Source organism: Acanthochromis polyacanthus, chromosome 15, assembly GCF_021347895.1.
Source record: "Acanthochromis polyacanthus isolate Apoly-LR-REF ecotype Palm Island chromosome 15, KAUST_Apoly_ChrSc, whole genome shotgun sequence".
NCBI classification, from domain to species: Eukaryota; Metazoa; Chordata; class Actinopteri; family Pomacentridae; genus Acanthochromis; species Acanthochromis polyacanthus.
The window spans coordinates 11,488,307-11,504,703 of record NC_067127.1 but is presented as its reverse complement, the minus strand read 5'-3'; the positions used below and the strand labels follow the sequence as shown (position 1 = coordinate 11,504,703).

Genomic DNA, 16,397 nt, shown 5'->3' with positions numbered 1-16,397 from the left:
AAGCAAATTTTTAAGATTTAAAAATAAATAAATAAGACTGCTATTTTCAACAATTTTAACAATCAAATAATTATTTGGGAGGTTTGTTCAACCAAAAAGGTCGCAGGTGAGTCAATGTTGATTACATTTCTGAGCAGGGAGATGTCAGCTGTCCCTGCGGTGTACTATAGTTTAATTTCCGGAGTGGAGATGTGGTTTATGTGTTTGCTGTTGTTTGACTTTAAGAAGGCAGCATAGTTCTGTGGTTAATGTATGTGTGTGTGTGTGTTTGTATTTGCCTTTTAGAATGCTTCGTATCTGGAAACAGAAGACCCAGACCTCCCAGTATGTGTGGAGCAGACCGTTCTGGTCTGGATCCCCCTGGGATTCCTGTGGCTCTGTGCCCCTCGGCACCTGATGACTCTGTTCCAGAAAACACAAGTAAACAGAAAGCGCCTGAGCAAGCTCTATATCTGCAAACAGGTAATGCACACAGCAATAATACAGAAATAAATACAATGTTCCAATCATAATGTGATGCTGAGATGGAAGAATAGGAAGCTGAAGCTTAAAGGTCCCACAGCTGATTTTTATTGTACTGAGTGGCTGATATGAACTTGGAGGTGTAAAGGTAAAGTGGTGATGATTTGGAGAGGCTTAAATCTGCCTCAAGTTCCCCCCACAACTACAGAATTTGGAGCTAATGCAGTCATTTCGGGTAACTCTGGATTTTCAGGACTTACCACACTATTGCCTATTGATCAATCTCTTGTAAAATCACTAATCCTGGCAGTGTGCAGATAATAGTGTGAGAGGGTCTCTGAGGAGAGCCAGAGGTTTTAGAGCTGCAATTTCAAGGCCACTTCATTGTTCTATTGGAACTTATGTCAATATAATTGTTAAACAGAAACCGATGAAGCACTGAAGCCTTAACTCTTCCTGTCTATAAAATTTATCGTAAGCCTGCCTATCTATATCACCCTGAATATGGTTTCATTTCTATTACTAGAGTATATATTCTTTATATTTTTTGTGATTAGCATAAATGGATTACATCTATTTTGTTATACACTCTTGTGTTGCATAATGATGATTTAAATGTTTTATAAGAAACCTAAATCTAAGCAATTCATGCAAAATTCTAACATTTTTCTGATCATCCCTTATATGAGATAATGGCATTGATAAGCCTATTAACTCCAAACACACAGCCAGCAATTTTTTTTTGTCAGCTTTCATATACGGTTTTGACTGCAGCAGTATGACCAGACAGCTGTGTTGCTTTCAGCCATTTTTTTTCATTTCTTCAAGCTGGTTGAGGATTAAAGTTTCTAAGAAATATATCGTTACAAATCTGTCAATATTTGCGATTGTTCGCTGGTGCTAACTCTGTCGATTTATGCCCTCATAACTAGACTGAGACAGGCTGACTTAGCCAACTTTTGCTCAGTGAGACAACAGTACTTGGGTTTAGTGAAGCGAGATAACAAATAGATTTCCCAGGTATGCTGACCTTGCTTTGTGGTATAGACCTCTGAGGGTACACAGTCATGGTGAAATGAAGCAGATTTGCTGTTTTTTGAAGTAAAAACTGAAAAATACACTGTGGGAACATTTGAAACTTCTATTAATTGCTTTCAAAAAAGGGAACAATGTGGGAACTTCAAAAAATTTTATCCAGTGGGGTCAAAAATACAGCTGCAATTTAATTCATCACACGCTTTTATCCAAAGTGACGTACATCTGAAAGTAGATACAACACAAGCAAGGATCTAGTCAGGAGAAAACAACGTGGATGAGTGCCATAAAACAAGTTAAACTGTGATAATCGGGCCGTGGTGTTTACAGGCAGTGTAGACGTAGCAGGTATTTATTTATTTGTTTGTTTATTTATCTATTTATTTATGCTGTCTGTCAAATGTAAAGGTGTTCAGTAAACAGTAGGGTTATTAGTATTTCCTTCAAAAATGACAGGAGAACCACAGAAGCAAAGAATCCAGCTATCGACCGACCCTGTTGTGGTGATTGTGTCAGGCGCCTTTTGTTGGCTGAGCGTAGTGAGCAGGAGGGAGTGTAGACCTGAATGAGAGAGTTCAGGGAGCTGTTTCAATTGTATTTTTGAATGCAAGTGTTAGAGTTTTGAATTTTTTGCAGGCAGCAACTGGAAGGCAGTGATCTGAACAGTGGGGTGACGAGCTGTTTTTGGCTGATTGAAAACAGCCGTATTCATACCTCAGATCTATATTTTGCATTGGGACCATATGGCTATCTAGACATGCTTGTATGTACTTTAAATGGACTAATTATTGGTGTGTAGGATCTTTTTTCACTCAAAAGCAAAATCTTGAATGACAGTGGAAATGACTTCAGTCCTAAATGTTAACTACCAGAAACAAGATGTCTCCCACACCTCCGTTTCCAGATTTCCACACCACACATGTAAATAACATACCATGATTGCCTCTTAAACTTCTTCTGATGACACAAAGTCTTCTTTAATGCACACGTCTGAGATTTTTGCTGTGAATAGATTAAAGTTCCCCGTTCAGCAGGTGAATGTACGAAGAGTCTCTTGCGTCAAACTCTTCACCGACTGTACATACATTATTCAGTGCCATGAAGCTCAAACATCCAAGAGAAATGATCAAACCACATTTTTGCATTGAGTTAGGACTTGATGTAATTTATTTGCTTATCTTGTCTGTCTTTTCTCTCCTCAGCTTGTTGTGGCTCTGTTGTTTTTGACGGCCATAGCAGGCCTTGGAGTCACATTAGGGGAGGATTTTGGACCAAACCGAGACTCAGCTTCAACAGTGAAAAATGCTGGTGTATTCTATGCAAATCCTGTCCTGTTTGCTGTCTCATGGGTAAATTTAGCAAGTTTTCACATTTATATAATTGTTCTGATACTCAAGATGGAAAGGTCACATGTTTTCTGACGTGTCTTTTTTGCTAGATCCTCGTGCTGTTGTGCCAGGCAGGAGTCAGACGGAGGAAAGAAACAGTTGACTCTGCCACTCTTTTCTGTTTCTGGTTCCTCCTCCTTCTGTGTGACATTTTCCCTTTCCAGACTCTCTTACGAGAAGCACTCCGAGAGGTATGAGAAAAGACATTTGTTCAAACTGGGGATAAGGAGTTACACATATAAGACAAGTGGTAACTTACTCAGATGCAGTCACTTAATATGGTGCATGAGATATCCATATTTAGGAATAATATACAATTCTTTATTGCGTCTCCCTCACACTCCAACTGTCTTACACTCGTCTTTGATCATCAGGGAAAGGTCAATGATGTCCCTCGTTTCTGCCTTTTCTACATTTCCTTCGGGCTGGAGTTAATTGCATTTATTCTCTCTGCTGTGGCTGATATCCCTCCAGAACTTAAAGACCGTGTAAAAAAGGTACATGACATTGTGAAATTCATAACCATTGACCAAATACAATAAAACAAAAACCTTCATCAGTGCAACCTTTTGCACATAATCCACCTGATTGCTATTTGTTTTGTGTAATCCCCAGAATCCCGAAACAGTTGCACCGTTTTGGAGCAGAATCACTTTCCACTGGCTTACCGGGTAAACTCATTAACTACAATATATATCCTGGCACCCACATGTGTGCACAGTGGCTTTAAGGCGTTTCTTATTTTTGTCCAGTATGACGGTGAGAGGCTACAAAAGGCCCCTGGTGCAGGAAGACATGTTGGAGCTGAACAAGGAGGATAGCACTCCTTACATCCACGGGCATTTCCAGCATTTCATGAAGTCCGAACTGAGTAAAGCTCGGATTCGATTCCAACACAAGTTGAAAAAGAAAGGTGTCAAAGGCAAAGCCCACGATGAAACCATGCAGAATGGTCTCTCCAATGGTTTGGGGAAAGGTGTGAGTCATGATGTGCTGATAATGGTGAGAGCCCACTTGCACTTGCATGTAGAGCACAATGTCTTGCCCTCCTGAGTTATTCTATTTTTAGTAGCACAACTGATTCTCTTTAAGATATCACAGATATGTTATTGAATAGAGCCAATGTGTGTGGCTAAAGACTGTGCTCAAACAATATTTTGCTTTAGGAGGAAAAAGGAAAGAAAGACGATGAAAAGAAGAAGAAGAAGGACAAAAAGAAGGAGGAAGAGAACTATCCCAATTCATGGCTGATTACCACCATCTACAAGACCTTTAAAGGGCTTCTCTTTGAATCTGCTTTCTTCAAACTGATACAGGACCTGTTGACTTTTGTCAGTCCTCAGCTACTGAAGTAAGTCACATTTTAAATAAAATCACCTCTGCTGAAAATCTCTCCCTGATCTTTTTCAGTTTTCTCCTAAGTATCTAAACTGCTCTTCTGAAAAATGTGTGTTTCAGGTTTTTTTGACAGCAATTTATCTTTTGATTCTGTATGAAAAATGACAGAATTCCAACCTGAACCTGTTAAGTCTCTCTGCATCACTGCCAACACGTTTCTACTATTCACTTCCGTTTCTACCTTTACTCTGTCAACATTCCTTGCAATCATTAAAAGAAAGTCAATAAGTTAATGGCTATATACAGTGGTGTTGAAATGGGGTAGAAAAGGTTCCACCACTTTATTATCGCATCACTACAATAATGTCTGACTCACCAAGGACACTAAATACATACATTTAAAATTGCAAAGACAAGACCCACAATGTCACCTTTTTTATTCCATGTGTATCATGGCAAAACTGCTCCTATATCACCCACAATGCAGCTTCATCTGAATCGTTTATTCACATTTGGTAACTTAATAATAAATCAAAGGATTTGTCACTTAAATTTATCAGACTTTGTGCCGCTTCCCCTCCAACTTCTGGAATCTTTTTTCACATGTGCAAAGTATTCCCCCAAAATCTGTAAACTATGACTTTTCAAAACAGTGGAAATCCCATTCAAAGCTTTCAAAAGCACATGCTCTGACCTTGTCCCTGTAGCTTAACTATTCACTAGCCATTGATTAGTTTAAACATCCACTGATAATGCTCGTGCATGAAAGGGGAGGGGAAATGGTGAGACAAATGAGGAGGAATAAAGGTTTGAAATACACTGGGTGACTCAGAGGTAAATGGCTGCAAACATAGTAACACATATTCAAATTCTCAATTAACATTTTGTTTCCTTTTCTAGATTGATGATCTCATTCACTGAGAATAAAAGTGATTATGCCTGGAGAGGGTATTTGTATGCAGTGCTGCTGCTAGCCGCAGCCCTCCTGCAGACTGTGGTCCTGCAGCAGTACTTCCAGCGCTGCTTTGTGCTGGGGATGAAGGTTCGGACTGCCCTTATGGCTGCTGTGTATAAAAAGGTAAAAACAAGGGGGACCATGGGATTTTCAGTATAAAGCAAGAAAACAAATATTGTCCCTCTTCACATTTGAGGAAGTACATTTCCACAGCCATATTAGCTGTTTGAATGAAAAATTGCTTTCACCAACAAATGCAATGACCACATTATTGTCACTGAAAGAAGCTACATCTGTGTGGGCTCTGCCGTATTCTCCTTCTCTGTCTTCCTTACCTTCTCATCCTCTCCCTATGGTGTCTTCTTTACCTCTCCTCAAAGGCATTAGTGGTGTCTAATGACACTCGTAAAGAGTCGACGGTAGGGGAAACGGTGAACCTGATGTCAGCAGATGCGCAGCGATTCAACGATGTCACCAACTTCATCCACCTGGTGTGGTCCTGCCCTCTGCAAATCATCATAGCCATTGTTTTCCTGTGGCTGGAGTTGGGACCTTCTGTGTTGGCAGGGCTGGGAGTCATGGTACTAATGGTTCCAATCAATGGATTTCTAGCCACCAAGGCCAGAAACATCCAGGTGAGCAGAACTGCAAACACACACACATATTTGTTTGTATGCTATGAATATATACTAACAATATTACAGACAGTTTTAGTTTAAAATTGTTTTTATAGGCAAAAATATTTTTGTTCCCTTGGCAGTGACATTAGAAATATGTTGCATATTCTGCTGGTTTATAAATGCAGTCGCTGTTGTACTGTCTGTTCTGGCTCTATTAATCTCTCTTCTACAAAGAGCGCAAAAATATGAAATGAATATTATTCCCATACAGTTTTCTGTTTATTTTATGAGTGTTTACTAAGCAATGGGACCTCGAGAGCACTTTGCTTACACTTTCAACCAGAAGTTGTTTATTTTGACACGAGTCAGAAGCTTCAAATGGGAAGAATGTAATTTCAGTGCCTTTGAATGTGGCATGACTGCTAGTGTCAGACAGGCCGGTTTGAGTATTACTGCACCTGTTCATCTCCTGAGATTTTTACACATGACTGTAGAATGTACTCAGAATGGTGCAAAAAAAACCAAACTCCATACAGCGGGTAGCAGTTCTGCAGCTGAAAATGTGCACTGATGCTAAGTGAGGTCAGAGGACAATGACCACTGTGATAAAAAGTGGCTACAACAATTCAGACAAACGCTGTTTATAGTTGTGTTGAGTGGAAATGCTCAAGTATCCAACCATGAGGTAGATCAGCTACAAATACAGTGAACCGTATCAGGGTTGCACCGTTTCAGAAATTAGAGGCTGCAGAAACACCAAGACAGTTGAAGACTTAAAAAAATATAGTCAGGTCTGATGACTCTCGATTTTTGATCAGATGGTTTGGTCAGAATTTGGGCTGGACAGTATGAAACGTGCCCTATGATCTAGTATTTTTCAGAAGGCCTCACCCAGAATTAGTAAAGGCAGCTCACTGAGTGTCACTGCTGCACAGTGCCCCTTGTTCCATGTTCTGCTATACAGTATCCTCTTCTTTGGGCTGTTTTGGGATGTTTTTGTCACGTTTCCATGTTGTCTCTGAACAATAAGGGACATTTCATTGCTAATTTACACTTCGATCTCTTTTCAGATAGTGAACATGAAGTACAAAGACCAGAGACTGAAAATCATGAATGAAATACTCAATGGGATCAAGGTGAGCACCCTTACTCCTTATGAAATTCTTGAAGGCCTTCCTTGCACAAAAGATTTTTATGCTTCAGGAAAAAGCTGAAATGGTTTGTGAGTTAGTCTGCAGTTCCTTCTGGTGGTAGCCACCACCTGTAGTTCATTGGTATTTAGTAGAATAGAATAGAATGTTCTTTATTGTCATTATACAATACAATGTTTAATGAGATTGCAGAGCTTATCCTTTTCAGTGCCAGGAAATCTTCAAGACATAAAGTACATAAAGTATGAGTGCTTTGTCCACACATCCTTCCTTTCCTGTGCCCCCCACAATGCCCTCTTTGTCTGTCATCCCTCACTAGATTCTGAAGCTGTATGCATGGGAGCCATCTTTCCAGACGCAGGTGGAAGACATTAGGGGGAAAGAACTGAAGGTCATGAGGAATTTTGCATATCTGTCGTCTGTTTCTACCTTCATCTTCAGCTGTGCTCCAGCTCTGGTGAGTCCTTGGAGGAGCTTCACAAAGAGATTAGAAATGGCAAATCCATGATGGTCTCTACACAAATTTTTCTCTTCTCTTTTGTGCAGGTTTCACTGGTCACATTTGGAGTGTATGTAGGCGTGAGCTCAGACAATGTGCTTACTGCTGAAAAAGCTTTCACCTCCATCTCTCTCTTTAACATCCTCCGTTTTCCCCTGGCCATGTTGCCCATGCTCATTGCTGCCATGGTGCAAGTAAGTCAACAGCAATAAACGGAATGTACACATACCAAACCTTTGAAAAAAATCTCACTCATCCATTTCTTTGACACATCAGACAGGAGTATCTAGGAAGCGGATTGAGAAATTTCTGTCTGGTGAAGACCTTCAAACCGATGCTGTGCGCCATGACCCCAGTTTCAGTACGTTCACGATGGAGTATTTACAACTTTTCCTCTCCTCAAGTTTATTCACCAGCTAATTTGTGCGTGTACAGCTCTTATTTGTCCTTTCTGTGCATCTGTTTTTATTTCTCTGACCATTTGTTTTCATGTCTTAGGCTCAGCGGTTACCATAAGTGATGGTTCTTTTGCTTGGGAGAAAGAAGCAGAGCCTCTGCTGAAGAAGTATGTCTGTTTTAACTCAAAGTCCAACATTTGCATATTACAACATATGGCTGCAAAAACTGTATTTGTCAGAACTTTCTTCACAGTACTGTACTATATTTCTTGTCTTTGCGTTTCCTAGTGTGTCTTTGGACATTAAACCTGGTCGGTTGGTAGCAGTAGTGGGAGCTGTTGGCTCTGGAAAGTCCTCTCTGATGTCAGCGCTGCTGGGAGAAATGCACAACACCAAAGGCTTCGTCAACATTCTGGTGAAACCTTATTTCTGTCTTCACATGTATCTAACAGAAACAGTGATTTTAGAAAATAATTTGTATTATGCGAAAAATTCTTTACAAGTTAATTAAAAGCACTCAGTGCAAACAAGCTTAAAGTACCAACAGTACTCAGATAATGAGTGCACGGAGATGGTTTCTCCACTGTGGTATTAATTGAATAAATAAATCTCTGCAGTGCACAAAAAGTGGTTCAAGAGGTTTCTATCATCGTGTACAGCCAGGGTTTTCATTGAATGACTCACTGAGTTTATGAGGTGACTACAAAATACGGAATATATAGTTACAGTCATTGAGGATTAGATTACAAGAAAGACTAAAAAGTTTCAGACAAACAATGAGGAAAGAAAAGGAACACTTGACAAACATGCAATTACAACATTAAGGAAAAATTGAGATGCATTAATGGAGTGCCACAGCCTACATGATTTCTATCTGTACCTGTTTTTAATAGAAGCACAATTAAAATCCTTCACTTCCTCTCTTTGTCTTTGAGAAGCTCCAAGAGCAAAGGTTGCTGCAGCCTTCACCGGTCTACAACATGTTCTCTGAAAATCTCAGTTGAATAAGGCTCTCTAACGTTTCTGTTAAAACTGGTATTTTTTCTCTTTGCCAGAGAAATGTTTGACCGGAATGAAAATCCTGTATCCACACCTTCATATAAGAGCCTAGATAGCAGTGTAGTCATGAGGAACCGTATTTCTGACTCTTACTGTATTTCTGTCCAGGGCTCCCTTGCGTTTGTGCCACAGCAAGCCTGGATCCAAAATGCCACTCTGAAGGATAACATCTTGTTTGGCTCCCCGGATGAGGGCAAGAAGTTCCAGAAGGTAATTGATGCCTGTGCCCTCACCCCGGACTTGGAGCTTCTGCCCGGAGGAATTCAGACTGAGATTGGAGAGAAGGTGAGTTCAAGTGTTTCAAGGATTTTAGCATGATAATATGATCAACACTGAGTGTTGGTCAAATCAGATTACACTCCCTGCTGTTGCTTCTTTTCGCTTGTTCAATTTATAAGTTCGCTTCAGATAACATTTTTTTCTTTTAAAAATAAAAAAATAAATTTGCATTTTGAACATGCTATTAGATCCATGTCAATCTGTTTTTTTGTGCAGGTTGTCTTACTATCTATATGTAGTCCTAGTGCCAGAGTTATAAACCAAACTGATACTGTTACACATTCTTTGAAAATAAAACCTCAAACAAATTGTAATGCATGACATGCTGTTGCTCCTTGTGTTGAGAGGCTTTTAATTTAGTTCTATAAACCCTAATATTGTCTTGTGTTGTTAATCCCCTCCCCTCTCTCTTCTGTTTTTTTCAGGGTATCAACCTCTCAGGGGGACAGAAGCAACGTGTGAGCTTGGCCAGAGCAGCTTACAGTGACGCTGACATTTATCTATTGGATGACCCCTTGTCCGCTGTGGACTCTCATGTCGGAAAGCATCTGTTTGAAAAAGTTATTGGACCAAATGGAATTCTCAGTGATAAGGTTTGTGCTGGTTACATGAATATGTTCATCCTTATTGTCCTTCAAAGGAAATACTGTTTGAAGGCGGTAGAATTCAAAGTAAAGTGTTGTATAATGTACATTTGTAGCAGTGGCGACAGACAGAATATATATCTTAACCAAGTAGGAAATCAAATAAGAAAATTATTGTGGTGAATTTCCAATGATTCCATAGACTCAGTGGTAGAAATACAATATACGATATATTTTATTTTTTACTGCCAAAAGTATTTGTGATTTCACAGCTAATTCCCAGTGTGTCTTTGTCTGTGCAGACTCGCATCCTGGTGACTCATGGTGTAAGTTTCCTGCCGTATGTAGATGAGATAGTGGTCTTAGTGGATGGAAAGATTTCTGAAATCGGATCTTACGACAACCTTCGTGCCAGCAGAGGAGCTTTTTCAGAGTTCCTGGACACATATGCCAAAGAGCAAAGTAATCAGAACCAGTCAAAGTCAGGTAATTATACCACTTTTTCTCACGGAATATAAGTTGCACAAATTACTGTACGATAGTGGCATAACCAAAACCAATGCTGCATATCATAGTAGCATACAGTGTGAGCCTTGTTAATGGTATTTCTGGTCTTCATATTACTGATCACTGCTTTATGTGAATGTTGTTTCCTAAGTTTCTTTAAGCACCCAAAATAGCTACAATTTGTGAATGTGTCACCATGTATAATTTTATTTATTTTTTTCAGATCATGACAAGGAAACTACAGAGTTAGAACTTATCGATGACGGAGAAGACATTCAGCCCGACCATCCTTTGGAGGATACAGTTTCTGCTACACTGAAGAGAGAAAACAGCATTCGTCGCAGCCAGCGTAAAAGCAGGTTTGAGCATGTTTTACCAGTGCAGGATACAACCGGAAAACATTGTGCTTCATCTAGCATTTCTTTATTCATAGCATACAAGTGCCATGATTTGCACCTTCAATGCTGCCTGATTATTGCATTTTTTTCTGTCCTGTTTTCTAGTGTCAGATTAAGAGTGAACAGTTCGATTAAAAAACCAAGAGATGTTGATGAAATTAAGAAAGGCCAGAAGCTAATAGAGAAGGAAGCTATGGAAACAGGGCAGGTAATACATACATTTTTCTTGAAAGCACCAATGACACAAAATTAAAACCAGATCCCTGAGTGTCTTCTGTGTTTGATATCCAGGTGAAGTTTTCAGTGTATCTCCAGTATATGCGAGCGCTGGGCTGGGGATTTACTTCTATGGCCTTCCTGGTTTACTTCCTCCAAAATGCTGCTTTCGTTGGTCAAAACCTGTGGCTGAGTGACTGGACCAGTGATGCAAAGAGATACGCCAACACTACATACCCTATCTGGAAGAGGGATCAGAGGGTGTGGGTGTTTGGAGTTCTTGGAGTGGCTCAGGGTAAATAACCAGGCATTCTTTTTTTTCTTCTTTTTTTTTTTACAACCATTTTTCAGATTCAAGTCAGTTAACTTCAGAACTAAAATTATTTTATTACTCTCAGTGACAAACTCCCTCTTTCACCTTTTTAAATATATGATCCAGTATATATTATTATATGGCACCTGCAGACAGAGTTTCTATACATCTAACACACTGTATCAGAGGAATAGTTTAAAATATTTTTAGCCACTTTTCTTTCTTCCTTAGCATTAATTCGACGACATCTGGATGTGCCAGCATGTCTAAATGAGCACACTGGCTGTTTTTCTGTAAAAGTTGTGATGACAACCTTACCAAGTCAGATCTAGTAACAATTACGTATAATTTTCAAAATGGCACAATGTCTGAACTGCACATTGCTGCATTCACAGACGTAAACTGTGAAGGGACGTAGAATTTGTCCATGAATCTTACAGATTGAAAGTCACAGTTTATGTACAGTTCTCACTATTTTTGCTCTTAAAGTTCACATCTTTTACAAACTGAAATGTCCAAAAAGTAAAACTTAACAGCGATAAAGACAGACGGTAGCACAACAGATAAATAAGGCTCATCGATACTTAATGTAATCCAGGTTTTGATTTAGAAAAAATATCATAGGAGCTGAAGTTTAGTTTGTTGCATCCGGCTGTTTGAAGGAGTCTATCCTCTGAGTTTATTAGAAAATTGCGGGGTCCATATGAGTGTCTTCAAAGACATTTGGGACAACAGAAGTAACTTCATTAACTACTTATAATTTTGAATTATCCACAACATAGAAATCAATCACTGTTCTTCACATCAGACGGGTGAGCTGTTACCCAGAGTCACAATTTATAAGCTGCAGTTAAATCATGAGTTGAGTCATGTGCTAAACCACAGCTGTCAGAATATTTTTATTTCACTGTTGGTAAGGCAGTAGTTTCATTATCAGCGCACATTGACAGAACTTTCAGCCTTTAAGAAATCATATATAAACCACACGGGTAATTATTTGGATAGTTTGATAAGCTTGGTATTAGTTTAAAGTTAGTATATTACTATATTGTTATACACTATACAGCTCTTGATGCACTGTCCAATCTCATGTGCATTTCGCCACTGTGGCGGGTTTGTCTGAATGAATCCATGAGGAACATTACATAACCTTGAATCCTTGAATTTATTACGATAAAACTGACCTCTGTCTGAATGGCAGAATGCCATCACTTTTATAGATGGATGAAGCATGCAATGTTATGTAACTCATGTCCGTAAGTAACTTTTGATGGGCTGGATGGTTTAGGTGGTAAAAATATTTATGACTGTGAGTGTTTATATTGGCAATATAACACTCAATAAAATTGGATTTAATTACCTCAAGTATTAGACTTTGACTGGCATGAGGCATCCATGTATTTGCTTTTCATGTTATTGTATACTGATAAGCAGTAATCTGATGTAGACGAGCACTGAGTCAAAGCAATGGCACAACACAGCATTTTTACATTTCTGTTTGTGCACAAATTAAAACAAACATGATATAACGTGTTAAATAGTGACCTTTACAGCTCCTGAAACATTACTTTTTTTTCTTATCTCATTATCTAACTCTGCATTAAGATCACTATGTTTAGTTACCAAAATGTTCAACAAATTCTGTATGCACCTTACATCAAATCACAAAAAAACATGTTTAGTCCTTTTAAATTGTTGACATGCTAATGCCTAAAATAATTCTCTTTGCTAAATCTAAATGTAAACTGAAGAGTCTACATTGATTTTGAAGTCACAACTGGATGATCGATGCTGACAGTCAATAATGAAAAATGGTGCTTTATCTGTTACATGTAGGATAAGGAGATCCACTATGTTTGTTCAAGGCATGTCTTGGATCATGTTATTTTTTACTGCTAGAGAGTTGTGGGTACATTCTGTGTTCTCAGTGGTCTGTTGTCATAATGCTTAACCGAGAAACAGAACGACAAGGTATTCAGTTTTGCCACGATGAGACTTGTAGAGAGTTTCTTGGGTTTAATCAGCAGACTGCTCTTACAAACTTTTGGATTCTATACTAGTGAAGCAATAATGGAACCTCAAATAAGGTGATGTGTGCATCACTTCAGAAAAATACCTGAGGCAATGTCATGCTTAATTTTAACATCTGTGAGTGATTACGTAACAGGAAATGAAAGAAGAGTAAATAGCACCTTATGCTTCCGTGTGGGTGCCTGTGTTCCTCCCAGTGCGAAACACTGGTAATCATTCTCAGACATAATGAAGGCATTGGTATATTGCCAGCGCTCCTTCAAATGAATGAATAGCAATTTTATTAAAGGTATTATTTCCCCCCTGTTACGTTTGACCATCCTCCTTCACATATGTCCAGTTTTTATCATACAAGCAAGACCGCGTCTTTTTGAATTTGTGAATCTACAAATGTAGCTTTGATATTCTTGGTAACATTCAGTGGTTACATAAGTCGATGTGACAAAAGCATGTTCAGGCTTTTATTCAAAATGGATGTGACTTTGTGTAAGTGTAATTTGTTATTTAAAAAACACTGTGCTTTTATTGCAGGCATCTTTGTCTTCCTTGGCACACTGATCCTAGCCAATGCTTCGGTCGCTGCATCCCGTGTTCTGCATTCAGGACTGCTTAGGAACATGCTGCGAGTTCCAATGGTTTTCTTTGATACGACACCAATTGGAAGGGTGGTCAACCGCTTTGCAAAGGTAGGATATGATTGAGCTTTTTACCATTTTCTTCTTTTTGTGCTTTTGTTACTCCTATATACACAGCTACAGTTGTGTTATCTTTTTTTTAATGCAATTTCCTGATATAAAAGGTAACATTTGAAGAAAGGCTCATTTCAATGTGTGTTAACTGCTCGAGCAGTATGGACTTCATTTAACTAAATCAATCCAAAAAAATTGGTTTTGCCTACAGTGTTTATTATCTTGGAGAGCCAATAGCTTCTAAAGAACAGGACTGAAATTGAGGCCCCATGCACAAGCAAAGCATTTGAAGCCTTTTGAGTTTGATTTTCGTTCTTTGTGTGATACCACTTTATTTCCCCTCCTCCCCGTGCCTCAGATAAACTCAAGTCTGGCAGTTCAATCGATAATAAAGGATTCCATTATGGTTACACTTGTGGTCTGTTCTCGGTCACTTGAAAGCACTATAATAGATTGCTGTTACACAGTTTGGCAAATACTAACCTTCCGATCCCTGGTCCTGAAGGACATTTTCACCATAGATGAAACCATTCCTCAGACTGTCCGCTCCTGGATCATGTGTCTGCTGGGCGTACTAGGGACATTGGTTGGCATCAGTCTGGCCACTCCAATCTTTGTCGCTGTCCTTGTTCCTCTGGCTGTGATCTACTACTTTGTACAGGTAAGCAAACATGGCAAGTGAAAAAGATTAAAGAGGAAGAGACATTTATTTCACACAAAACATAAGACAGAAAAAGAGAAAAACGACATGTTTCAATTACAGAGTGTCCAAACGAACCTTCTGTTATTTTATTGATTTATTTACCCCTATCTCTCCTAGCGCTTCTACATAGCCACTTCAAGGCAGCTGCGTCGGCTGGATTCAGTGTCTCGCTCTCCGATTTATTCTCACTTTGGTGAGACAGTGTCAGGTCTGTCAGTGATAAGAGCCTACGGTCATCAAGAAAGGTTTCTTAAACACAACGAAGTGACTATTGATGAAAACCTCAAGAGCGTCTACCCGTGGATAGTATCTAACAGGTCAGATATTGAGCAGTGTACCTGCAAGCACAATGCGTTGAATATATTCAAGCATGTGGCTTTTCTAATATGTTTTTCAGTCAACTGATAGCATGGTAAATGATGACGCCATTGTGTGTGAGTCACTTCCTGTGTGTGTTTGTTTATGCTACAGGTGGCTCGCCATTCGTTTGGAGACCATTGGAAACATGGTGGTGTTTTTTTCTGCTCTGTTTGCTGTTATTTCCAGAGACACTTTGGAAAGCGGCCTGGTTGGCATGTCCATATCCTACGCTCTTAATGTTAGTCGCAACTCCGTCATCACACACACTGCAGATAATGAATATGTTAATATCAGTTATGCCGTAATTCTATGTTTTATTAAGCAATTCTAATCACAGTGATGGAGCTGATTATTCTGGTTTCAGTGACAAGGTATAGCCACGCTAACAATCTAAACACAATCCTCTGTCCTGCTGGGGCTTTGCAGATAACCCAGACACTGAACTGGCTGGTGAGGATGAACTCAGAGCTGGAGAACAACATCGTTGCCGTGGAGAGAGTGAGCGAATACTCAGAGATTGAGAACGAGGTGTGTTGACATGAAAATTGTTCTCCACATTAGCACAAGATGTTATAAACAGGTTCTCATTTGAGGTTATGAAAGACCAAACAACTGTATCAAATCTGGAAATAAGTATATACTTGAGTTGGTGAGCTGGGCAGTGGAATTTTTTTGTCTTTGGTTCCATTCATTTTAATTGTAAATAAATGTGATTCCTTTTAAGGGTATATATATATATATGTGTGTGTGTGTGTGTGTGTGTGTGTGTGTGTGTGTGCATGAAAAATATCTTCAAATGATCTCATTATTTTCACTGAATATAATTTCTCATACATATAGCCACTTAGATCAAGAAATGAAAGACCATAGCTCACCTTGACTACTTCTGCACCATTAAACATCTTTTCTGTGTGCTCTTGTTTCGACAGGCTAAGTGGATAACTGACTCTCGGCCACCGGACACGTGGCCAGAGGAAGGAAGGCTACAGTTTGAAGACTACAAGGTCCGCTACAGACCTGGATTGGACCTGGTGTTGCATGGAATCACTTGCGACATCAACAGCACTGAGAAGGTCTGTGTGTGCATGCATGTAGGACATTTTATGTACAATTCAAACAAAAATATATGACTAGAGTTTCAACGATTAGTCAGGTAATCACGTAGATAAATTGACTGAAATTATAGATCAAACTGTTCATCAGTTATCATAAACTACGGATATCTGTTTAGCTGTGTAGAGATTGTACATACAGTGCATTACATTTAGTTGTCACAAGCAAATATGTGACTAATAACTTAAGATAAAAAAAATTCCAAACCAGTCATAATTTATTTATCATTGGAATAACTTGAAATCTTTTAAACTCCAGAAACACTGAAGTGAAACTACATACTCAAAATAGTACACTGT

The 16,397-nt window shown here is 39.1% G+C and overlaps 1 protein-coding gene across 2 annotated transcripts in view; it reads left to right on the top strand.

Moving 5' to 3' along the window:
* abcc2 (ATP-binding cassette, sub-family C (CFTR/MRP), member 2) overlaps positions 1–16,397 on the top strand; it is a 30,991-nt gene that overhangs the window by 11,163 nt on the left and 3,431 nt on the right. For both annotated transcript variants that reach the window (XM_051959827.1, XM_022197013.2), the window contains exons 2-28: positions 286–462; positions 2,700–2,846; positions 2,936–3,076; positions 3,260–3,382; positions 3,501–3,556; positions 3,638–3,887; positions 4,052–4,236; positions 5,124–5,301; positions 5,559–5,813; positions 6,869–6,934; positions 7,269–7,406; positions 7,496–7,642; positions 7,725–7,809; positions 7,947–8,013; positions 8,135–8,261; positions 9,014–9,190; positions 9,610–9,777; positions 10,071–10,254; positions 10,499–10,634; positions 10,779–10,881; positions 10,965–11,184; positions 13,765–13,919; positions 14,428–14,583; positions 14,743–14,942; positions 15,097–15,223; positions 15,412–15,513; positions 15,915–16,058. In XM_051959827.1, coding sequence (XP_051815787.1) covers positions 397–462; positions 2,700–2,846; positions 2,936–3,076; positions 3,260–3,382; positions 3,501–3,556; positions 3,638–3,887; positions 4,052–4,236; positions 5,124–5,301; positions 5,559–5,813; positions 6,869–6,934; positions 7,269–7,406; positions 7,496–7,642; positions 7,725–7,809; positions 7,947–8,013; positions 8,135–8,261; positions 9,014–9,190; positions 9,610–9,777; positions 10,071–10,254; positions 10,499–10,634; positions 10,779–10,881; positions 10,965–11,184; positions 13,765–13,919; positions 14,428–14,583; positions 14,743–14,942; positions 15,097–15,223; positions 15,412–15,513; positions 15,915–16,058 — 3,903 coding nt within the window. In that variant the 5' untranslated portion in view covers positions 286–396. The remainder of the gene's footprint in view (positions 1–285; positions 463–2,699; positions 2,847–2,935; positions 3,077–3,259; positions 3,383–3,500; positions 3,557–3,637; positions 3,888–4,051; positions 4,237–5,123; positions 5,302–5,558; positions 5,814–6,868; positions 6,935–7,268; positions 7,407–7,495; positions 7,643–7,724; positions 7,810–7,946; positions 8,014–8,134; positions 8,262–9,013; positions 9,191–9,609; positions 9,778–10,070; positions 10,255–10,498; positions 10,635–10,778; positions 10,882–10,964; positions 11,185–13,764; positions 13,920–14,427; positions 14,584–14,742; positions 14,943–15,096; positions 15,224–15,411; positions 15,514–15,914; positions 16,059–16,397) is intronic.